This window comes from Tamandua tetradactyla, chromosome 8 (assembly GCF_023851605.1).
Source record: "Tamandua tetradactyla isolate mTamTet1 chromosome 8, mTamTet1.pri, whole genome shotgun sequence".
Lineage (NCBI taxonomy): Eukaryota > Metazoa > Chordata > Mammalia > Pilosa > Myrmecophagidae > Tamandua > Tamandua tetradactyla.
Genome location: NC_135334.1, coordinates 77,761,800 through 77,788,161, shown reverse-complemented (window position 1 = coordinate 77,788,161; position 26,362 = coordinate 77,761,800). Strand labels below are relative to the sequence as shown.

Sequence of the window (26,362 nt, the reverse complement as noted above, 5' to 3'; positions counted from 1 at the left end):
CTATGTTTTAAATTTAATTTTGAGTCTAGTAACCTAAAATTTCCCCTTTCAACCACTTTCACATATAAAATTCAGTGCTGTTAATTATATTCACAATGTTGCGTTCCCATCATTGCCAGTCATTACCAAAAATTACAATAAACACAAATAGAAAATCAATGCAAATGGGTGGAAACACATCTCCATGGAAACCACCTAATCATAGGTCCTACCCACAATTGAGTGGGTCACATCTCCAGGAAGACAAGTTAATCAAAAAAGATCCCACCCAACAATATTGCATCAGGATTAGAGAACATCACTGTTCTGGGGGTACACCACAGAATCCAACCAGCACATCCACAGGCCCCCCTTATTCATGTGTGCCTGCAGCATGCTACCACCCAGGACTGAAAGATTCCCAACAAAATGGTAAAAAGAGCAGTTTTGTTAACTCACTACTAAGAGCACAGCACACAAAGTTCAAAAACCATATTTTTAGGAATAATTTTACTCAGAACCCAAACTGAAATTCACCTCCAATACTAACATTTTTTTCCTCTGAGAGGTTATTTTCATTTGACTTGGACTCTTCTGTGACTTGACTTTCAAGTTCAGGTTTACCTCCTCCCTCATTCACCAACTTTATGTCAGATTTGGTTCTGTCTTTCCCAATTATTCAGTGTTCCCTGTTTCCAGCTACTGGCTATTTTTTTCCTTCTGTTACATCACTTTGATTTTTTGTGTTGCCAGATTCCAATTTAGCTTCTTTCTTCTTTCCTGAGTGCACTGTCTGCTTTTGGTTAGGCTGTGACAGGTTCTTAGAACTCTACCATTTCATGGACATTGTGTTTTCTGAACAACATGCAATCTTTCACAACACTCAAATCACAGATAATTTTGATAATTTTTGCTAACACTGTAAGATTCACTTTATCTTCCAAATTGGGGATGCCAATATTCATGCTAATTCTTTGATAACTACTTTTCTATTCATCTGACTATTATTTTGAGATTTATATACTATCAGTAATGTCCCTTTATTTGGATCTTTAATCCAGGGTTCCCACAATGTTTTTGCATAATTTTCATATCCTCTAAAAAAGCCTTGCATATGCCAGAGATGGGCAAAACATTACCGCATGCTTCGCCACTTGGCTGAATTCATTTATTAGCTCTGGTAGATTTAATGTAGATTTTTTTCAGGATTTTCTATATGTATAGTATCATGTCACCTGCAAATGGTGCAGGTGTGTAATTAGGATGCCTTTTACTCCTTTTTCTTGCTTAATGACTCTGACTAGAACGTCCATTACATGTTGAAAAACAGTGGTGACAGTGGCCATCCTTGTCTTGTTCCAGATCTTTGAGGGAAAGCTTTCATTTTTCACCATTGAATATGATGTTAGCTGTAGGTTTTTCATAATGCCCTGCATATGTTGAGGAAATTTCCTTTCATTCTTATCTTTTGAAGTGTTTTTACCAAGAAAGGGTGTTGGATTTTGTCAAATGGCTTTTCTGTGTCAATTGAGATGATCATGTGGTTCTTTCCCTTTATTTTTATTTGATTATCTATTTCACTTATTTCTGCTTTAATCTTAGTCATTCTTTATTTCTGTTTGATTTAGGATTAGTTTGCTGCTCTTTTTCTAACTCCTCCAGCTGTGCAGTTCAGTTTGATTTCTAGCTCTTCCTTCTTATTTAATCTAAGTATTTAGGGTTATATAGTTTCCTCTCAGTACTGCCTTCACTGCATCCCATACTGTTTGATATGTTGTACTCTCATTTTCATGTGTCTTAGGTCATTTACTTATTTCTTTTGTAATTTCTTCTTCGATGCACTGATTGTTTAAATGTGTGTTATTTAACTCCCACATATTGGCATCTGCCTATTATTGATTTCCATCCTTATTCCATTAGGGTCAGAGATGATGCTTTTATAATTTCAATCTTTTTCACTTTTTTTGTGACCCAACACTTGGTCTATCCTGGAGAATGATCCATGTGTACTTGAGAAGAATGTATATTTTGCTATTTTGGGATGCAATGTTCTGTGCGTGTCCGTTAGGTCTAGTTTATTTGTCATATTATTAAATTTTCTCTTTCCTTATTTGTCTAGATGCTCTGTCTAGATGTTCTACCTACTGATGACAGTGAAATATTGAAATTTCCAACTATTATTGGAGAGGTATGTGTTTCTTTTTTCAGTTGTGCAAGGGTTTACCTCATGTATTTTGGGCTCTGCAGTAAAGTACACACATGTTTATCATTGTCATTTATTCTTGGTGGATTGATCATCTTTTATTAATATATAGTGCCCTTCCTTGTCTCTTGTAATGGCTTTTGTCTTGCAGTCTATTTTGTCTGATATTAGTATAGCTATCTGTTCTAGTTTGCTAGATGCTGGAACGCAATATACCAGACAGAATGGCTTTTAAAAAGGGAAATTTAATAAATTGCTAGTTTACAGTTCTAAGGCCAAGAAAATGTTTCAATTAAAACAAGTCTATAGAAATGTCTAATCAAAAGTATCCATCCAGGGAATGATATCTTGGTTCAGGAAGACCGATGAAGTTTCTCTCTCAAGTGAGAAGGCACATGGCGAACACAGTCAGGGTTCCTCTCTCATCTGGAAGGGCACATGGTGAACACAGCATCATCTGCTAGCTTCTCCTGGCTTCCTGTTTCATGAAGCTCCCCGAGAGACATTTTCCTTCTTCATCTCCAAAGGTCGCTGGATGGTGGACTCTGCTTTTCATGGCTATGTCGTTCTGCTTTGCTGTCTCTGAATCTCTCATTCTCCAAAATGTTTCCTCTTTTATAGGACTTCAGAAACTAATGAAGACCCACCCAAATGGGTGGAGACATGTCGTCACCTAATCCAGTTTAACAACCACTCTTGATTGGGTTACATCTCCAGGGAGAAGATCTAACTACAGATTCAAACATATAGCATTGAACAGGAATTATTCTGCCTTTACAAAATGAGGTTTAGATTAAAACATGGCTTTTCTAGGGGACATACATCCTTTCAAATCAGCACGCTATCTCCAAGTTCTCTTTCAGCTGCTATCTGCATGAATTATCTGTGCTGTCCTTTCCTTTCAATCTATTTATTGTGTCTTTGTGTCTAAGGAGAGTCTCTGATAAACAACACATAGTTGGATCATGCTCTTTTATCCATTCTCCCAATGTTTGTCTTTTGATTGGGGAATTTAATCCATTAACACTAAGTATTACTACTTTAAAGGCAGTACTTCCTTCAGTCATTTTGCCATTTGGCTTTGATGTTTCATGTCTTCTTTGTCTATCTTTTCCATTACCGCAGCCTCCTTTTCTGTGCAATTGATTTTTGAAACCTATCTGACTGATCTCTTCCTCATTTCCATTTTTTTACGCATTTTAAATATGTTCTTTGTTGTTACTCTGGTGTTTGTTTAACCCAATTTATGTCTACAACTGACTGATTTGAAAAGATACCAACTTAACTTCAATAGTATGTGTATTCTATACTTCCATATCTCCCATTTCCCTTCTTTATGTTGTTTTTATTCTACAATACCTTTTTATTTGCATGTACATTATCAGAAATATGACTATTTCTTATTCAACTTTATTTTAATTCTTATGAGAAGTAAATATTATTTATATATGGGAGATACAGTACTATTTGATTTTACATTTACCCATTTAGTTACCATTTTAGTTTTCTAGGTTACTCAAAGTAGGTAACATGAAATGGGTTAGTTTAAGCAATGGGTTTGTATTAGCTTATGGAGAGGGCCCAGGAAAAAGTCCAAATCAAGACATCATCAAGTTGATGCTTTCTTCCTGAAGACTCACTTTTGGAAGTTCTTGGTTCCTTTGCCACATGGCAAGGTAATGGCCACATTTGCTGCTCTCTCTCTTCCCTTCTAGATTTGTTGATTTCAGTTTCTTGCTTCTGTGGCTTTCTCTCTCTGTCTGAATTTCATTCTCTTATAAAGGACTTAAGTAATGTGATTAAGATCCATACTAACTGAGGTGTGTCACACCCTAAATGAAGTGGCCCCATCAAATGGTCCTACTTACAATGGTTTACCCTGGCAGGAAAGGAGTAAATTTAAGAACATGTTTTTCTCGGGTACATACAACTTCAAATCATCACATTTGCCTTTATTAAAGATTTTCCCTTCTTCACACTGTTCCGAGCTACACTCTGTCTTGTCCTTTCAACTTAAAGGACACATTTTAGCAATTCTTCAATTCTTACAGGGCATGTATTTTGTTTTTTTTTTTTTTTTCTCTTTGTTTTTCTGTAATCTGAATGCTTTAAACTCTCCTTCAGTTTTGAAGGGCAGTTTTGCCAGATAAAAAATTTTGAGCTGACAATTTTTCACTTAAGACTCTAAATATATCACAGAAGTGTCTTCTCACCTTCACAGTTTCTGATGATAAACCAGTACATAGTCTTTTGCAGGATCCCTTGTATGTAATGAATCACTTTTACCTTGTTGATTACAGAATTTTCTTTATCTTTGGCATATGACATTCTGATTAGTATGTGTCTTGAAGTATGTATATTAGGTTTTTTTTTTCCTGTTTGGAATATACTATGCTTCTTGGACATGTATATTTATCTCTGTCATAAAAATTGGAAATTTTCAGCCATTATTTTCTGCTCCTTTTCCATTATCTTCTCCTGAGTTTCCATGATGCATATGTTGGTATCCTTAATGCAGTCATTCAAGACCCTTAGACAATATTCCATTTTTCTATTATTTTCTTTATCTATATTTCTGATTGCATGATTTTGATTGTCCAGTATTCTAGTTCACTGATACTTTCTTCTTCTTGTTTGAACCTGCTATCACTTCCTTCTAGTGTACTCTAGACCACCATTATTATTCCTTTATGTTTATTTCTTTATAAACTTTCTAATTCTTCTTTTTGCTCCCTCAACATCTTCTTAATATCCTTTAGTTCTATAACCACCATTTTCTTTTTTCCCATAAATAATTTTCTTCATCTCTTTAAATTGACTTAAGAGATTTTTTTCAAAGTTCTTTGAATAGTTATTCCAAAATGTGATATACCAGGAATGTAACAGCTTTTTAAAGGGGGAATTTAATGAGTTGCTAGCTTACAGTTCTAAGGCTGAGAAAATGTCCCAATTAAAACAAGTCTATAGAAATGTCCAATCAAATCACCCAGGGAAAGATACCTCGGTTCAAGAAGGCCGATGAAGTTCAGGGTTTCTCTTGCAAGCGAGAAGGTACATGGTGAACACAGTCAGGGTTTCTCTCTCTTCTGGAAAGGCACATGGTGAACGCAGTCAAGGTTTCTCTGTCAGCTGGAAGGGCACATGGCAAACACAGCATCATCTGCTAGCTTTTTCTCTTGGCTTCCTGTTTCATGAAGCTCCCTGGGAGGTGTTTTCCTTCTTCATCTCCAAAAGGTCACTGGCTTGTTCTCTCTACATCTCATGGTTGTGTTGTTCTTCTCCACTCTTTCTGAATCTTTCTCATTCTCCAAAATGTTTCCTCTTTTATAAGATTCCAGTAAACTAAACAAGTCCCACCTAATGGGTGGAGTCACATCTCTATCTAATCAAGTTTAATACCCACTCTTGATTGAGTCAATTGAGTCACATCTCCAGGGCGATGATCTAATTAAAGTTTCAAACATACAGTATTGAATAGGGATTAAAAGAAACAACTGCTTTCACAAAATGGGATTAGGTTTAAAACATGGCTTTTCTAGGGTCCATACATTCTCTAAACCAGCATACCATTATCTTCTCCTGAGAGTCCCATGACGCATATGTTGGTATCCTTAATTCAGTCATTCAAGATCTATAGACAATATTCCATTTTTTCAATTCTTTTCTTTATCTGTTTTTCTGATTGCATGATTTTGATTGTCCTGTCTTCTAGTTCATTGATACTGTTCACGTTTGCTAGCTTTCTCTCCTGGCTTATGGTTTCATGAAGCTCCCTGGGAGGCATTTTCCTTCTGCATCTCCAAAGGTCACTGGCTGGTGGAGCTCTCTCCTTCGTGGTGCTGCAGCATTCTCTGCTCTCTCTGAGTCTCTTTTTCCAAAGTGTTTCTCCCCTTTTATAGGACTTCAGAAACTAATCAAGACCCACCCAAATGGGTAGAGACATGTCATCTCTTAATCCAGTTTAACAACCATTCTTGACTAAATCACATCAACAGGGAGATGATCCAATCACAGTTTCAAATATACAGTATTGAATAGAGATTATTCTACCTTTATGAAATGGGATTTATATTAAACCATGGCTTTTCTTAGGGGGCATACTTCCTTTCAAAGCAGCACAGATACTTTCTTCTTCCTGTTTGAACCCACTACTATTTCCTAGTGTATTCTAGAAGACCATTATTATTCCCTCATGTTATATTTCTTTATAAACTTTCTAATTTTTCTTTTTGCTCCCTCACTGTCTTCTTAATATCCTTTAGTTCTATAACCATCATTTGATTTTTTCCTATAAATAATTTCCCTCATCTCCTTGAATTGACTTAGGAGATTTTTTTTTCAAACTGTTTTGAATAGTTATTCCAAAATCTCTGTCTCCTCTGAAGTTTTAAATTGATCAATTGACTAAGCCATATCTTCCTGTTCTGTAATTTTTTACTGATATCTGTAGAAGTGGATTAATTTGATGGGCTAACTCTGAAACTTAGTTTCTTGCTGCTGCCTAGGGTTTTGTGCTAAGTTGGCTATATGCTAAGAGTCCTCTTTGATGCTTGGTCTAACTTATGCTGGACCTTTAGAGTAACTCATGTATATCTGTTGAGATTTTTATCAGGTCTTCTACAACTGATTCTTGCCTTGGATATTTAGAACAACCTTAAAGATTGCCATGTTCTGTGCAGTTGTTTCATCACTAGGAGAAAGTTTCCTTTCCTCTGTCCCTTCTCTGGAAATCTTGATCTGTTCTACTTGTCTTTATTTGTGCAAAATTTTCTCTCCAGATCCTATGATTTGTTTAACTTCTCTCCCTCACTTAATATCCCATTCTTATTACACTTTTTAATTCTGAAACTGCCCAGCCTTATAGCCATTCAGTTTTCTCATTTTTTTTCTTTTCTATGAGGCTTTTCAACCTCCTGTTACTTCCCTGATAGTGTATCCTACCACAGGGAATCATTTTTGTGTCAATCCCAAAAGGTTATACAAAGATACTTATCTTTAAACTCTACAATAAAATGGTACCAAACTTAAAGGAGAAACACATGCTCTCTAGTGGTGACAAGTTGTCTACATTGGGCCTTTTCTCATTGAAAAGGCCAGTGATACATTCTGACAGTTACTGATAAATATATTCTGGGACAGATTTGCCTTTTGTGCCCATAAGGCTGCATCCAGTGACTTATTGCTGTGAAGATATAAAAACATAGCACACTTTTGTCAAAGACAACTCTGGGTATCATCTAAGCTTCAGAAGGCTCTGAGGGGTTATCTGAGGCCTCAAATGAGATGAAAACAAAACTCATCTTTACTCTAGGCTCATCCCAGCTTCCTTAGTTTACCTTTCACTGTTATTATTTCTAGGTGCCCTCTTTAATTAATTTCCTGGCCCACAGATTTCCATCCCAGAATCTGCTTCCCTGGGAATCCAATCTATAACAAGCAAAATTACATGAAACGAAAGTAATGAAAAACAATACACAACAAAACAATTTAATTATGAATTATAATTTAGTAAGCAACCGAATAAATTTTGCCATAAAGGAAACACTTTTGGGGGAATGTTAGGAAAAAACAAAAATGAGAAAATGGTTCTCCATTTATGATGATTTAGCTTAGTTTCATATTTTGACCTTACACATCTCACAAATCATAGAAAAAAGAAGATACCATTAATAACATAATGCAAACATTACCTTGTATTCAAATATAAAATAATGGTTATCAGATGGAATTGCATATGTGTAAAATATCCCATAGTAAAAGCAAATGGAAGGTAGAATTCATGGTTATTCATGGTAAGCCTATTGAAAAATTAAAGTGTGATTCCAAGTCATATTTTTCTGTGTGCCAAAGCATTTGGGTACAAATAAATATTTTTTGATATTATAGTCTACAACAAAGTAAAACTCCCATTGTTTTCCTCAAAGTCTAACTTTTTCATCTTTCATATACCATTTTAATGGAATTTTCTCAGTTTTTTGTTTTTATAAGTGATTGACAGAAATAGGCCTAATCAATTTTTCACTGCTAAAGGCCTATAGTGTCAGGTTGATACATGCTTCTTAGTTAGCTCTTATCTATGGGTCAGGGTGGGGAACAAATTGGTATTTATGACTCCTTAAGGAATACTCAGCAGCCTAACCAAAAATATTATCTAGATCAGTAAGTGCTGACCTATGCTTGAAAGTGTACCTAAAAATTACTAATAAAAGTAGAGAAAAATATTAGTTTACTCATCCTAGAGTTAAGTAAAGTGTCAGGGAGAGTGTTTCAAAGAATATGAAGCATGGAATGAAATTAGGATGATAAAGCATGTCTGACACAAGAAAGAGTAAATCTTAGCTGGTGATACTGTTATCAGAGATTGTATAATGAAGGTGACTTCACTAAAGTCTCGTGAGTAGATTTAGTTACTGATAAGTATACATAGCTTGAGGGGAAAATGACCCCACTTTTAACTTCAAAAATTCTATTTAAAGTTAAATAGTGGGATATGAAGAGAAGAACATAAGAGGTAGTGACCAAAATGGTAAATAGTCTAAAGTATTTTTGGTGATTCGATAATAAGCTGAGGATTAACTGACAGTGATTTATCATCTGAATCAACTGCTTCTTTTACCTTCACTGAGGAAATTCTGGGATGAGTAACCATTACATTTTTATCCTCGTTTTTTATTCTCATTTACCTCAAATCCACTGCTAATACATACAACGAACTGAACATATTTTTCCAACATTTCCCAATGTCTCAAAATTGCATTAAATACCTTTGAGTTGACTATATGTAAGCAAACTAGAACAAAGGGGAAATATAAAAAAGAAACATAGCACATGTATAATTATTTCTTAGAATTTATCACTCACCATCATGTTTAAAGATATGCTTATGCAACTTCTCATATTCAGAAAAATTTGAAGCTACATATCAACTCTAGAGTTTGTTTGTTTTTCTTTCACATAAATGGCACATGAAATGATTCTTCACACATAGAAGGAGTATAACAACTGCTTTTTAAGGAAGATAGGAAGGAGGGAAAGGAGAAAGGCAGTAAGAAATAAAAGGAGGATGCAGAAGAGATTAGTCAAAAGGGCAAAAACCTGAACAGAACTCAACATGCTTGGACTTAAAAATGTCCGCTGGGATTGTACCTACTGAGAATATTGCTAACTTCACAAAAATAACTTCAAGAAAATAAAAACAGGAAGAGTGAGACTGCAGGAAACCAAAAGGCAAACATTATACATCATAAAATAATATTTTTGGAAAGAGTATATTTTCAAGAAATACCAAAATGAAAGAGAGGTAGCAAATATATTTATTTGAAAAGGATGGACTTTACATAGAACATGTCTGTGTTTAAGAGGACTTTAGATTTTTGTGAACATGGAGAACAGCAAAGGAATACAGCTTATTTTAAATGAAAACTTGTACGTATTAATTTCTCTGCATTTAGTCTCTAGGGAAGGATAAAAGAAGAGCATGAAGATATTTGTGTAAGTGTAGAAATTATTTCAGTGATTTTAGTTCATGGAAAAGCCCAAGAGAGCTGACGTAAAATTTATTGAGTCTCACTGGGTCTTGATTAATGGCTGAAAATTTTCCTTACTTTTTGTTCATAACTTCTCCTCCTTCTTCACGTAATCATTATGGAACATTAAAACTGGTGCTAGCAGCTTTGTTCTCAAATTTGAGCTAAATAAATTTTGAGTTTGTCCTGGTGTGCCAGAGACCTTGCTATATGTTTTCATGGAGGATGAGCAGATAAAAATAATTGAGAGACTGATGAAGGCAGGGAAGTATTTTGATTGCAAAATATGAAAGCCTATCCCAGAGAATATTTGCAGTATCCTGTTGACCAAATGACTTTGAGTTCTTAGCATAACTGAATACTGTTACGGAGAGCACACATAGAAAGAGGAGGCTTTGCAGAACACAAAACTTTGGGAATGAGATGGAACAAAGTTAATGAGTGGAATGTATATGAAGAATGAATGATATACTTCATGCATCTGGTAAGAACAAAAATAGCTCCTAACAAACATCCCCTTAAGAAGCACTCCATCCAATTAAGAGATTCTCAGTTGTTTATGGATTCTCCCACTCCCACCCAACTATATGTACCATTCAGGTGAGACTATATATTAGCACCTTACTCTGGAATGTGTCAGACCCTGTGATAACCCTTGAAGGATGCTTATTCCAATTTTGACTAACTTTAGAGAAGTAAAACACAATTCCTCTTAGAAAGAGTTACTGATTTGTAGAGGGGACATTACAGAATTAATCATGGGGAGGTCTGTGTAAATCAGAGTACTTAGTTGACTGACTCTCCTAAATGCAAGCTGATGGAAAAAGATTTCCTCCCATAAAGACACTTTCCTGATTTCATGCTTGCACTTGAAATGTAGCAGCAAAAAGCCAAGCTTCTTCCTTTATTACTGGTATATTGATGACATTCAATATGTGGTTAGCTATTTAAGAACTTACTGATATGATTTGAAAACAATTTGTGGAGAGATTAAGGAAAAATGAAATAACCCAAGTATATCTTCATATTGTCTGAAACATTTCTTTAATACATGGGTTGAGACAGTCATGACTCAAATATGTACTTTTCAAAAAGTGATTTCATTTTGTAAGACAGAAACTCACAGAGAAGGTATAAAACCTAGGTTTATGAAAGTTGTCATCAGTAAAATACAATTTTCCTCATATTCTCTTCACCCTTCTTCTGAAACATTTCTAATATTTCAGAATTCTTCCTGTATCTAGATCTGTACTTGACTCCTTTTAAGTAACTTTCCCTTTTATACATTTATTTTCTTGAAGTTGCTGATGTCCACTCTCACAAAATGATCCAAGCTTTCTAGAGTATCTGTATTTCAGTAAAGCCAGTGAGGCTAATTTGGCTAAATCTTAGGCTAATGGTAGCACAGAAATTTCAACCCAAGAAACAACTTTCTATTTTGGCTTAGTCACCCATTTACCCATTTTTTTCCATATCATATAGTTCCCATAAATGAGTCTTCTTGCCTATTTCATTGATGCTGCCCATTCTTTTGACAGATAGAGGTTGTTTTCCTCTCTTAACTCTTCAATGTGATTTACAGAATTTCAACTGCTTATTCTTACTATTTTAACCACATAACTAAGTTAAATGATGTCAGCTGTGAGAACTATAGGCAAAACAAAATGCAGTTTTACTAAAATTTGACAAATAGTTGGAACTTTGTCCAAGACTCATCAAAATATATAAATCTGAGACATTTTCTTTTCTAGAAACTCTTGTTTAACATACTTTTAAAAGGTCATCCATCCGTACAGAGTTACAGCTGATAGATATAGACATAGATATATGCATATCTTAGGCTCTTGGATATCAGCTGGTCAGTGTTTTGAGATTTTCCGTTGCATAAAATAAAGTTGTTGGGCTAAAGACATCTGGAAATGACAGATTATACCAAGATTAGACAGAAGGTGTGTATGCGACAGAGGAACACACCAAACTCTGTTAAAAATTCAATTCCCAGGAAAAATAAAAAAACTCTCTCTCTTTTTTTTTTGTCAACAGATCTTGAAGGAAATTAACAATGAGGTAAGAAGGTCGTGTCCTAATCCAGGTGATTTTGCTAGTTCTAAAGGCAATCTGCCTTCCATGCACATAGCATTTATTATGACACATTGATTGTGGATGCCTCTACTGAAAACTATGATGTGTCTCTAGAGATCTGCATATTTCCATCAATAATATGAGTAAGATGAAAATATGATCATAAATTATACAAAAATCGGACACTCTATATGCTGAGCTTGGATAAAAAGAGGAAGAGAAGAGAAACATCAGTGCTGATGAAAAAAACTTCTTTTTCTGCAATACAAGCACCGAGGAAACTATGTCCATTTCCAACTTTACAGTCTTAATGCCTTCTGTATTGACACTAGTAGGCATCCCAGGACTAGAGCCTGTGCAGTGCTGGATAGGGATTCCATTCGGTGCCATGTACATCATTGCTATGGTTGGAAATTCTTTGCTTCTGTTCATTATCAAATCTGAGTGCAGCCTCCATGAGCCCATGTACTTCTTCCTAGGCATGCTGGGAGCCACAGATATTGCCCTTGGTAGCAGCATAATGCCCACAATGCTTGGAATCTTCTGGTTTCATATGCCAGAGATCTATTTTGATTCCTGTTTGCTGCAAATGTGGCTTATACACACGTTGCAGTGCACAGAGTCAGGCATCCTCGTGGCCATGGCCCTGGACTGTTATGTTGCCATCTGTTATCCACTGAGATATGCCACTTTCTTCACCCACCAGCTGCTCACCCAAATAGGAGCTGTAGTTATACTTAGAGCTGCCAATCTTGTAGCCCCATGTCTTGTACTGATAAAGTGTCGGCTTCAATTTTATCATACGACAGTCATCTCCCACTCTTATTGTGAGCATATGGCCATTGTGAAACTAGCTGCAGGAAATATCCAGGTGAACAAGATCTATGGCTTGTTTGTGGCCTTCAGTGTTGCAGTGTTTGACCTCACATTCATCAGCTTTTCCTATATCCAGATATTTCTCACGGTTTTTTGTTTGCCCCAGAAGGAATCTAGGTTGAAGGCATTTAATACCTGCATTGCTCACATCTGTGTGTTCCTTGAATTCTACCTCCTAGCCTTTTTCTCCTTCTTCACACATAGGTTTGGGTCTCATATTCCCCCTTATATCCATATCCTGTTTTCTAGCATTTACTTGCTGTTCCCTCCATTTCTCAATCCACTTGTGTATGGCATAAACACCAAACAGATCCACGTCCATGTGGTTAAAATGTTGTGTTTGTAAAATTTGCCTTGACTAATGCCTTCAAGTTTCTTCATTTGTGAATATTATCATACTTTCAAAATAAAACAAACATCAAATTAGATGAGATGTTTGGATTTATCATTTAATATTTCTTGGATTTTCTAAGTGTAGTTGCATGTTTTGAGTTCAACATTCCAATCACAGCTATCCATCAATAAGTTCGTGAGTCTTACCTGAGTACTGAATATCAGAAGTATGGAGAGAGAAAATAATGAATAAGTATCTTTCCCTGTTCAAGTTTTTTCCTCTAGAAACCTTCTCCAGAAGACTGATGAATTAAATATCTCACATTGAATATTGAAACATCCATGATTCATTGTTCCGTGGTACTATAGTAAAAAATGTTGCTTCCTCTCATTGTTACTAGATAATCTTAGATATTACAAAATTAAGGATGAGAATATTAAATTCGCTTTTCAGTCAAAAGTCTTTCTGAGACTGTTGGAACGATAAACTCTAAAAATTTAAACATTTTCAGAGTCTTCAGAAATTTACATGGAGAAGGAACATGAGAATTCAGGTGTTCAATTTACCTATCAATTGGTTTTCCACTACCTATGCAATTTACTATTATATTTATGCCACAAGTATTTTCAAGAACCTATAGTACTATAAATATATTCACTACTAATTTCAACACATCTTTGTGTTTCAAGGGCTTGTGATTTAAGTTCCTAGAAGAGAAAAAGAGATAAAAAGACAGAGTAAGATTATGAGTGAGATCTGATACTAACAATGACAATGAACCATTGGAATGCAGCTGCAAGCCATCAGCAGAAGTGCTTTTGCTCTGTTTGTATTGTTTTCAATTAGTCTGACTCTTGGAAAATAATTTTGAGTTGCCAAGGCAATAATGACACACATGTAGAGGTAGAAGATTAAAGAGCTTTAATGAGAGACTCTGTGTTAAGAGAAATGCACATTTTTCCCCCCAAATTTGAATGCAGGGTAAAATTTGAGGAGACAATAAAAATACAAATATCAAGAATGCCCTTGAATGTTGTGAAAAATATATTAGACTTTATACTGAAAGGCAAAATTTGTTAATGCAACCAGTTTCTTTATTTGAAAGGTTAGTGGTGTTTGTGTGCTTTCATTAGGCATGTATCAGCACACTCTTTCAGTAGATGTAAACAACATGCTTTTAAGTAAGTCAAGTCTATTACATCATCAATGACAGATAGTGGTTAGTCTAACTTTAATGGCATGAGAAATTGAGGTTAATAGGTTATTCCTAAAGTTCAGAGATAATATTTTTTAAAGATTATGGAAAATATTCAGATGTATGCAGTTGTCCAAGCTTTGATTTTTCAAATTTACCACCTATGTAATAAATACTGAACTTCAAGCTGTATAGCTGGTGGGTGATCTTTCTGGTTCTTTGGACTGGATCTTATCACTTACCTATGTCAAGATGAGCACTTTATGAATCTAGAAGCTATCATGTGGCATCTTTTGAGATTATTTTAAGTATTAAACATATGAGAGATGATGGCTAAAGAATTGGATTGCCAAATGTTGTTGTTTTGCATAGATAATATAATTTCCTTTGGAATGAAACCAAAATAACATGAGGCATAATTTATTATTGTTTTAGATTATGGATCAGCAATATTTTGCTTTAAAAGGCCAAACAATGAATAACTTAGGTTTTGCTGGCCATGAAGAAAAATTTGAGTATATTATGTAGGCATTCATATAGCAAAGAGGAAACACATTTCCACAAAATTTTCATTGATGGAATTTAAAATACAATTATAATGATAATATTTGAGTACAGTATATGTACTATATATAATGAATAGTAATATTTACTATTCAGGCCTACTAATGAAAAAAATGGGTATTTGTCTTTTTTTTTGTCTTAAGTGGTGGTCACATTTATATCAGAAGGTTGACTGTAAATGTCTATCTGCGAAAACCATTCATAGCTTGTAGGCCATAATCTGGCAGCAGGATGATTTGGCTGGACTACTACAGTTCTAAATTTACTTGGTAAAGTTTTGAAATATTTATAACAATTTCTAGTTCTAGCAGTCACTGGAAGGCGTGTAGGAATATAGGACCCATGCAGGGATAGAAGGTGAAATTGGGGAACATTTGGCATATGCATTTGTCAATAGATTATAGAATGTCCTGTCATGAGTTCAAATTGTTCTCTCATTGTAGTGTTAAAATTATTTGTACCAATTCCAAACTACAAATGGAATAGAGAACAAAATAGGTCAATGCAATGACAAGTGGTAGGACTCTCCTCACTCTTACATACGTGAACCCGGAAAATTATGGGATATATTCTTGAACATAAAATTCCTTGGAAAAAGGAAATGAATTTTGTACAGTTTCCTTGTTAATGACTTTTAGAAATTTCACAATTAAGCTCTGTGTAGATTGTATCATTTCAACAATGACTAAAGCAAGTTGTTTGCTTGTACTCTTGAAAAAGAACTGATTCTTATCAAACATTTCAACCTTTGACAGATGACAGATAAAAAGTAGTTTTCCTTATAATGTGCACTTAACACAAAGTGAAATATTTTTCTGTCTCAGTATTTGTATACCATTTCTGTGAAATACATTGTGTTTCCTTTGAGAAATGTTTTCTAATTTATGTCCATTTTTTTCCTTCTTGAACTTTATATTTGATGAATAAATATTGAAGTAATTATGTTCAAAATCTTTACTCCTCAGAATTCTAAGCAACTTTTTTTATAAGCCACTGGTATTTCTTAGTAGGAGTGATTTCAAACAAACAACGGAGTTTATTACTACTGATTTTTGACCTAGTTAGGGTGAGAGTTGATTCTTCTCATTCTTGGTGCTATATTTGGGGTAAAGAGCCATAATATATTAACACTTCTAGTCTTTATAGGTGCTTCATCTAAATATATCATTTAGGGAGAATAACTTACAACATTTGGCTCATCTTTACCTTTCTTTTTCATTGGAGGAGAACTGTGCTGCTGCTACTGGCAAAGTCTCTACCATCTTAAAGGAAGCCCTCCAAATTTAGTACTACCATCACGTGATGCTTGAATTGGCCTCATTTGGCTTTTCTAGTAAGCTGTGTCCTTACGTTTACACATTACTAAAAACACAAGTTGATATTTGGTCCTACAACTACGACTTCTAGGAATAAACCACAAAATATTCAGAACTCAAGGGAGAAAGCCTGCAACTATAATTCAGGTCCTCATAGAAACTTTAATTAAAATCTGGAAGTCACTGAAGAATGGGTATTTAGAACAAAAAACCTTGGAGGAATTCGCTGATACACAACCATTGAAATGATAATCCAAAAACTTTTTTTTTTAAACTTCCAATTTGAGAAGTGAAATTGAAAATGAAAGGTGGGATGAGGTACTGATAAGTACCTATGCCCCATAGTCTGAGATTCTGTGTCATTTAGGTATCATCTTAAAGCAACAGAGGACTGGAGCAGAGACTGGAAACTGTACTCATCCTGTGTGTGAGGCTGAAGCCAACATATGCAGTACATTTACAAAAGCTTTATTTGTAACAGCCACTTTTTTTTAATGAGCCTAATGTGTGTCCCAATAAATTTAATACTATAAATTGGTAAGAGAATTTGGCAAGATTATAAGATACAATGTCTACATACATGTTACTTGTAATTCTACATACTGAAAACAAATAGGAAATTTTTAAACACCTGATGTTTCCACTGAGTGAAAAAACAACAAAAAAACCCTTATAAAAGATGTATTTTCCCAACAAAATAAAAAGAAAACAATGATTTGTTTTTACAAATGAAAATATTTACAAAAAATATTTACAAAATATTTACAAAACACTGTTAAGAAAAATTAGGGAAAGCTTAAAGATTTAGAAAACTATGTAGAGAAAGTTAGGAAATACTCAATGTGCTATTGAGAATATGCCCAAAGGACAGAAGATCCAGTTGGAAGGGATACTCTCTGGCTAAATAAAGTCAATTTGACCATCAAAATAATTAGAACAATAAGGAAATACACATTAAACAAAATCAGAATCCATGAGTCCATATGGATATGAATGTCATAGTAAATAAATAAAGTGTTGAAGGAAAAGCTCTTCCTTTTAATAATCTCAAATAATAAAAAAAAAAGGAATGATGAATGTTGAAATTCATCTGTAGAATGATGAAACCAATGAGTGAAAATATGATGAGGAAATGATTATTTACATAGTCTCAAAATATTTCCCCACAAATTGTTTGTGAATTACAGAGAGAAAAAGACTAACTCTACAAGGAAGAAATGTGTATGCCATCTCATTTACCAAGTGACCAAAACTAAAATCACTAATATTTGATTAAACAGATATCATAGAGTATACTGGGTTTGGTGAATGAAGAAAGGAATCTTATTATTTGAAGAAAAACAAAACAAAACCACTTACATGAATCTAATCATCAGGGAATATCAAAGAATCCTAACAAGGGACATAGCAGAAAAATAAGATCAAGAAAAGAAAAGACAAGCAGGAGAACTGTTGCTGATTAAAGGAATCTATACCACATGTTCTTGATGTCATTTTAGACAAAAAAGAAAAAAAAAAAGAGTGCAAAAGTAGTTATTTAAACAGTTGTCTAATTTTGAATTTGGACTGTAAATTAGGTTATAGTACAATTCAATTTCAATTTATTGAATACAATTGCAATACTGTGGCTGTGTACCAGATTGTCCTGCACCTTAGGAAATACACATACTGAAATATTTAGGGGAAAAGAGGTATCTTGTCTCTATTATACTCATATTGAGTTCAAAAATATATCTGTTGTATCTATCTATCTATCTATCTGTTTGTCCACCTACCTATGTATCTATGTATCCTATTATTTATCTGTCTACAACTGTTACATCTAACTTGTGAAACTGTTAACATCATCAAATTCCAGGACATTTGTCACCCTTTTCTGTCCTCTGTCCCAAGAGAGAAATGGACTGGCTAGATAGCCTACAGCCATCACATTGATCTATCATGTGAATGGCATTATGATAGTCTGACTGTTTAAGTAAGAAATATCAAGTGTATTAGAGTTTGTTAATATACATGTGCTCAATATTATAAAAAATAAATTTAAAAGATACATAGGCTTGTGAGGGTTAGTGGTAAAACCCTTTGAAAATACAAGTGCCCATTAAATCAATAAATTTTTAGGTAAGAGTTTACTGGAGCATACTGGGATGATTCATAAACATTAGAGAAACTAATTAATTCATTTCCACCTCCTATCATGAAAAGGAAAAGAGAAATTGTTAGTTCTCATGGAGTTATAGAGAAAGCATGTTCTACGTCAAAGATTCCTCCCTTGGCTTACATAAGAGTGATTCTAAAGACTATCAGTTTTGAATGTGGTCAAGATCAGGAAAGGACTTCTAAGCAGGTTTGTTCTAGATTGCCAGCTGCCAGAAAGCAATATACTAGAAATGGAATGACTTTTAAAAAGGGGAATTTAATAAGTTGGTAGTTACAGTTCTAAGGCTGATAAAATGTCCCAATTAAAGCAAGTCTATAGAAATGTCCAATCTAAGGTGTCCAGGGAAAGACACCTTGGTTCAAGAAGGCCAATAACGTTCGGCATTTTTTTCTCAACTGGAAGAACACATGGCAAACATAGTAATGTCTGCTAGCTTTCTCTCCTGGCTTCATGAAGCTCCCCGGGAAGCATTTTCCTTCTTCATCTCCAAAGGTCTCTGGTTAGTGGACTCTGTGGTTCTCATGGCTGTTTCTGTTACAGCTCTCTCATTGTTCTATCATCATTCTTTGTTCTCCCAGCATCTCAAGCCTTTTCCATAAATGCTTCCTCTTTTAAAGGATCCAGCAAAGTAATCAAGACCCACCCGGAACGGGTGGAGACGCATCTCCACCTAATCAAGTTTAATACCCACATTTGTTTGAGTCACATCTCTATGGAGATAATCTAATTAAATTTCCAACCTCCAGTACTGAAAAGGGATTAGAAGAAACCGTTGCTCCCACAAGATTGTTTAGGCTTAAAACATGGCTTTCCTAAGGTACATACATCCTTTCAAACCAGCATAAAGTACAAGCAAGTAATTCTGCCTATTGAGTCAGTTGATCTGGCATGTCATATGGTATTAGAGAGACATGTGAGTGGTGGGAAAAGATGTCATGAGATAGTTATCATATGCCTCAATTAGTAAATCACAATACATCAACTAGCTTCTGGAGTATGGCTAACCATCTGTAATGGATTATTTAATCCTTTTGAAATGCATGTTCTAGCATGCTACTGATTCCTGGTACAGATGGAGAACCTAATTCAAAACACAAATTGACCACATGAGCAGAACTGCCCCCTAAATCTGGCACTTATTGTAATCTCTAAATCAGAGATGTAATCTCGAAGTCAAACATAAAATAGAAATGGTTTATTAAGAATGAAACACCAACAGAACTGAAAAGCTTGGGCAATTTACATCCATTGGCAGTCTTTATTTCCATGTCATTGATCAATGCGGTGCCAGCACTTCTGCTTCTTCTCAAACTTAGGGCCACATAGAAGATCCATTATGACAGCATGATATGATCCTAAAATTAGTTCATGGATTGGTTACTTTAATAAGGAAGTGGGTAAAACTTAAAACATGTGGTGACTGCACAGAAATGATCTTGAAAAACTGTAGGGAGGGGAAACCTCTATGAGCAGACTTTTCGGCAGCGTGCCCGGTCATCCGTTACACATGAAAAATGAACTGGTTCCAGGTTAGACCATATGGAGGCTTATGAATAAAGGCATGTATTTGGCTAGATGGGCAATAATATGGATGAGCAAGAATGGAAAAATCAATGAAAAGGAGATCATGTTAGATGCATATGGATGTGTATTTGGTAGCGGGAAAGAAATGTGACTACTTCTTATCGCATAGAATTTCCACCAGACATAATCCTCTGGAGAAAAAAGGCATGGAAGAGAACATATTACTTGAAACCGTGATGTCAGCTAGCTGCTTTTATCAATCACACCACTGCTGCCACATATGCTCCTGAACCACGAGGCCAACATGGCAAGGATGGGGCAATGCAGGATTTCCGACAGCATGGACTGCAATTTAACAACCTGACCCAGCTCCACAGGCAGGCAAGCACCAAACTGCCATTAACTAAGATGTTCCTTTTATCTCCAGAGGGTTGTGTCTGGTGGAAGTTCTTTGCGATAAGAAGTATTCACATTTCTTTCCCATTACCAAATGCACAACTCTGAACTCCTGAAATGGTACTAGCCCTCAAGGAGAACAACAGGATAGCAGGTGGTAACAAGTCAACTACATTGGGCCTCTTCTAGCAGTAATGTCCCATGATTCATTATGATGGTTATACATATATATTCTGGGACAGATTTGTCAGTTAGGGAATGTGATAGTTAAGATTAGGTGCCAACTTGGCCAGGTGAAGGTTCCTAGTTCTGTTGCTGTGGATGTGAGCCAAAGGCATGTGAAGCTCATCTGTTGCTGATTACATCTGCAGTCGCTAGGAGGCATGCCTGCTGCAATGAATGATGCTTGATTTAATTGGCTGGAAGCTTAAATGAGAGTGCTCAAGGCAACACAGCCCCTGCAGCTCAGTATACCTCATCTCAGCACTCACAGCTCAGCTCAGACCTTTGGAGATACAGAAAGGAAGCATCCCAGGGAAAGCTGTTGGAACCCAAAGGCTTGGAGACAAGGCCAGCAGAGATTGCCCTGTGCCTTTCTGTGTAAGAAAGAACCTCAGATGAAAGTTAGCTGCCTTTCCTCTGAAGAACTATATGTTTGTTTGTTTTTTTTTCCCAACATGGTTCTTTACATTTATTCTTACAGAACTCTATTACAGCTCTAGAATTCAAAATACACCCATGTTCATACATTCTGTTGATCCTTAAAAGACGTCCTATTAGATAAACTGAAAAGGAATCATTGGTCCCATTTTATATATAAGAAAAATAGGTACATGTGGCAGTTTGAAGCTATTTACCCCAGAAAAACATGAGAACTATACATTTTTAACTAAATAAATCCCCTTTTATTAAAAGCCAATCCATATCTGGTATGATGCATTCTGGCAGCTTTGGCAAACTAGAACAGAGACACAGGGCTCTATATAGTGAATTACTGATCTGAGGGAATAAAAACAGTACATTTGCTCCATCTTAGGGTGACTTTTGAGTATCATCAAAGCTTCGGAAGACTCTGGAGAGTCATCAGAGTCATAGGTAGAAATAAAACAAAACTCAACTTCTCATTTGGCCCAATTCAGCTTCCTCTCCTTCATTTCACGGATATTACTTTCAGATATTATTTAATCAATCTCCTGATCCATTATTCTCCATCTCTGAGTCTGCATCCCAGGGAATACTATAAGTGACAAGCACAGGTAACAAAATAAAACTCAATCAAACAAAACAGTACAATAAAAGTAAGTAAAAGAAACCACATAATTTCCAGGATGAAAAAAAAATAACTTTGATGGTGTTTTGGAAAAAAATCAAAATAAAAAATGTTATTCACCTTATGATGGTTTGGTTTAGATTCAGATTTGACTTTGCATATCTCACAGGTCAATGAAAAAGAAGATAGAGTTACTCATATAGTAAGGAAAGAAAATATTTCTTGGTATTGAGATCTAAAATGAAGAATATCAGCTGTCACTTCATAGATGTGATGTATCCTTTAGCGAAAGAAAATGGAAGAAGAATTTATGGAAATATTGCTCTAAGCAAATTGATGAAATAAGGTTCTGACTGGGTCATATTATTCTGTGCACAAAAACGTTTTGGGAACAAGTGAATATTTTTCCTATGCCTACAAAAAACAAATAAACAAACTTGCTTTCATCAAAGTTTAGCTCTTTCATGTTTTATATCTAAATATATCTATACTATATATATAGATATATATAAATATATATTTTTTTACATGGGCAAGTACCAGGATCTCTGGCTTGGCAGGCAAGAATTCTGCCACTGAACCACTGTCAAAACCACACTGTATTCATTTTTAAATAGATTTGTTTACATTTGTTTGTTTTAATAAAGAATTGACAGAAAATAGTCTAATCGATTTTACATTTTTGAAAACCTTAGGTACCAGGTTGATATATTGTTCTTAATGAATACATATCTATAGGTTTGGGGAAAGAAATTAGGATTCATGATTCTTTAATGTATATTTATTGGTTTAACCAAAAATTATCTAGATCAGTAAGTATTGACCTATGCATGAAGATATTTCTAAAAATTGCTAATAAAGTAGAAAAAAATGTTGGTTTACTCATATTAGAGCTAAAGAAAGTGGGTGTGGAGAGCTTTTCAAAGAACATGATACATAATATCAAATCAGGATGATGACACTTGTACTCAATGTGTCTGGAACAGAGAGAATAAATCCTAGCTGGAAATACTGTTTTGGGAGTTAGCATAATGAAGGTGACTTGAAAAAGTCTTGTGACTAAATGGAATTACTTAGAAGTTTGCATAGTTTGAGGGTGAAAACGACTTGATCAATTACTTTGGGAAGCAGCAAAATTTGAAGGAATTCGATAGAAGAGGAGAAGTAGGGACCAAAATGATGAATAGTCTAAATTAGTTTTAGTGATTCATTACTGAGCTGAAAATTAGCTGACATTTATCTACCCTCTAAATATATTGTTTCTCTTCACTTCTCAGGGGAATTTCTAGAAAGAGCATATTGGCTTTTCATTATTATTTATTATTCTTATTCTACCTCAAATCTAGTCTGTGTACACTGCACCACCGAAAGTATTTCCCATAATTTTGTTTATCTCTTAACATTATGTCAAATACCTTTGAGTATATATATATGTTACCTTACGAAAAGAAATCTTGTACGGATGAATTACTCTGCCTTGAGCCCGTGGGGAAGGAAAAAAGGAGAGAATGAGGAGTTTTCTGCAAATGCCAGAGTTATTTCAGGGATTTTAGTGAACCCAAGAGGGTTAACATAAAATCTTCTGTGTCCCAGAGCGTCTTGGTTAGTGGCTGGAAAAATCCCTCATCTCGTGTTCAGAACTCCTCCTCCTTATTCACACTATCATTTCGGAACATAAAAACTGGTGCTACCAGCTTTGTTTTCCAATTTGACCTAAATAAATTTCTACTTTTTCCAACAATTCCAGAGGTCTTGCTATGAGTTTTGTTGGATGATCAACATTCAAACATGATTGAAAGAGCTGTGGAGTAAGAGGGGTATTTGGTTTGCAGAATATGCAGCTCTATCCCAGAAGATGTCTTGGCAGCTGGTTCTGCCATCAAATGACTTTGAATTCTTTGCATTAATTCACCACTGTACAGTGAGTGGAGATAGTAAGTCATTTCAGAACACAAAAAGTGTGATTATATTTCTGGAAGCCCTGAGGAAAATGGAGGTGATGAGCGAAACATAAATGACAAGGGACAATATCATTCATGAATCTGGTAAGAGAAAAAATCATCCCAGTGCACATTACTGATTTAGCTTCATTATGCCAACGGTCACTTAATTCTCAGTAAGTTGGTACTCATTGCTCAGATGCTTATGTAATTTCCTACCTGCCACCCGAGATCATGAAAATTCAAGTGAGTCTCACCACAGCAGTTTACTGTGGAGCTTATCAGACACGGTGATGACTCTTGAGAATGCTTATTCCAATTGTGACTAACTTAGGACAAGAAATGTTTTGCTCCTTTTAGGAAGTGTCATTGGTTTGTATATCAGGCAGTCATAGAATTGAGCATGGGGGCAAACCTCAGGAAATTAGCGTACTTAGTTCACTGACTATTCTGAATGCAAGTTGGGGGATAAAGCTTTCCACACATAATAGAGTCACAACTGACTTCTTCCTGTCACTTGCAATTTAGCAGCATAAGCCAGTGCCACTTTATAAATGCTATTTTGCTTAAGAACATGTCATTAGCTAGTTAGATGCTTAATGGCATGATTTGAAAATAATTTTACTGGGGAGTCTAAAAAAGAATGAAATAACCCAACTGTACTCTTCACAGAGTCTAAAACGTTTCTGTCATGCACAGTTTGAGAATTTATTGGTTCAGATTCATAACTTTAAAACCCAATTATTTTTATTAGAGGAAAACTCAGAGAAGATATAAGGGGCCAAGGTATTTAAAAATTCAATCACAGTACATTGATTTTCAATACATTTAGCCCATGTTCTTCTTAATAATTTTTAATATGTCAGATTGTATAGTACAATTAGTTCTATATTCGACCCCTTTTAAGTAACTTATATCTGTCACTTTTACCTGTTTATTCTCTTGAATTTGCTTATGAACACACTCATAAAATGATTTCCTTTCTAGAGTATCTGAATTTCATTAAAACCGATAACCATAATTTGGCCAAATCTTAGGCTAATGGTAGCCATGAAGTTGAACCCTAGACAATGGTTTCTATTCTGGCTAGTTACATATTCCATTATTTTTCCACATAATTCATTTCTCCAGAAACAAGTCCTATCAGCTCATGCATTGCTGCTGCCCATTCCCTTGTAATCTAGACGTTATTTCTCTCTGTTCACTTTGCAATGTGCATGCAAATGTTTATGCTTTCTATTTTAAGCACACAGCTAATTTAAAGGATGTCAGCTCTTATAAATATGGGCAAACGAAATACAGTTTTTCTAGAAAGCTGAAAAAGGTGGGAACTTAAGGCCTGTCTACTGAAAATGTATACATTTGAATGAATTTTTTCTAAAGACTCTTCTTTCACATTTTTTTGAAAGGACATCCAAGCATACAGAGATGCAGATGATATAGATATAGATACAGTAACATATAGCCTTGGGAATCGACTGGTCAGAGGTTGGGAAATTGCCTGTCTAAACTGACAGTAGATAAGTGAAAGAAAATTGGGAATAACAGATTACAAGAGTAGTCAGAATGCAGGTGGGCTATGTAGAAAATCAACAACTCTGTTAATAATACCATTATAAGCAAAATAAACAACTCTGATTTTTTTGTTAACAGGTCTGGAAGGGAAGTAAGAGTCAGGTAAGAATGTAATTTCCTAATCCAGGTGATTTGCTAGTTCTAAAGGCAATCTATCTGCCATGCACAGATCATCTTACTATGACATAGTGATTGTAGATGCCTCTACTGAAAACTATGATGTGTCTCCAGGCATTTGAATTTTTCCATGAATAATATGAATAAGCTGAATGATATAATCTTTAAATTGTACCAAAATCAGACAGACTCTATATGTTGTTTCTATAAAATAGGAAGGAGGAGAGAAACATCAGTACTGATGAAAAACCTTTTTCTGCAACAGGAACACCAAGGGAATTATGCCCATTTCCAACATTACAGTCTTCATGCCTTCTGTATTGACACTAAGAGGAATTCCAGGACTAGAGTCTGTGCAGTGCTGGATTGGGATTCCATTCTGTGCCATGTACATCATTGCTATGGTTGGAAATTCTTTGCTTCTGTACATCATCAAATCTGAACGCAGCCTCCATGAGCCCATGTACATATTTCTAGGTATGCTAGGAGCCACAGATATTGCCCTTGGTAGCAGCATCATGCCCACAATGCTTGGAATCTTCTGGTTCCACATGCCAGAGATCTATTTCGATTCCTGTTTACTACAAATGTGGCTTATACACACGTTTCAGTGCACAGAGTCAGGCATCCTGCTGGCCATGGCCCTGGACCGTTATGTTGCCATCTGTTATCCACTGAGACATGCCACCGTCTTCACACGCCGGCTGCTCACCCAAATAGGAGCTGTAGTTATACTTAGAGCTGCCATTCTTGTAGCCCCATGTCTTGTACTGATAAAGTGTCGGCTTCAATTTTATCATACAACAGTCATCTCCCACTCTTACTGTGAGCATATGGCCATTGTGAAACTAGCTGCAGAAAATGTCCAGGTGAACAAGATCTATGGTTTGTTTGTGGCCTTCAGTGTTGCAGGGTTTGACCTCATATTCATTGCTTTGTCCTATATCCAGATATTTCTCACAGTTTTTCATTTGCCCCAGAAGGAAGCTAGGTTTAAGGCATTCAATACCTGCATTGCTCACATCTGTGTCTTCCTGCAACTCTACCTCCTAGCCTTCTTCTCCTTCTTCACACATAGGTTTGGCTCTCATATTCCCCCTTATATCCATATCCTGTTTTCTAGCATTTACTTGCTATTCCCTCCATTTCTCAATCCACTCGTCTATGGTATAAAGACCAAGCAGATCCGCATTCACATGGTCAGAATAGTCTGCCCTTTAAATCCTCCTTGAATCATAGCTGTTGGTTTTTTTCTTTATGTACAGCATTCATTTTCAAAATAAAAGAAACATCAAATAATTTGA

The 26,362-nt window shown here is 35.4% G+C and overlaps 2 protein-coding genes and 1 pseudogene across 2 annotated transcripts; 2 read left to right on the top strand and 1 right to left on the bottom strand.

The window, feature by feature from the left end:
• Positions 1 to 493: 493 nt before the first annotated feature.
• LOC143645183 (THUMP domain-containing protein 1 pseudogene) lies at positions 494 to 11,496 on the bottom strand (annotated as a pseudogene).
• A 577-nt stretch (positions 11,497 to 12,073) lies between these two features.
• On the top strand, positions 12,074 to 13,012 carry LOC143645182 (olfactory receptor 52A1-like). Its single transcript, XM_077114754.1, has one exon. The coding sequence runs from the start codon at positions 12,074 to 12,076 to the stop codon at positions 13,010 to 13,012; it is 939 nt and encodes a 312-aa protein (XP_076970869.1).
• Positions 13,013 to 25,339: 12,327 nt separating this feature from the next.
• Positions 25,340 to 26,290, top strand: LOC143645181 (olfactory receptor 52A1-like). Its single transcript, XM_077114753.1, has one exon. The coding sequence runs from the start codon at positions 25,340 to 25,342 to the stop codon at positions 26,288 to 26,290; it is 951 nt and encodes a 316-aa protein (XP_076970868.1).
• Positions 26,291 to 26,362: the final 72 nt, after the last annotated feature.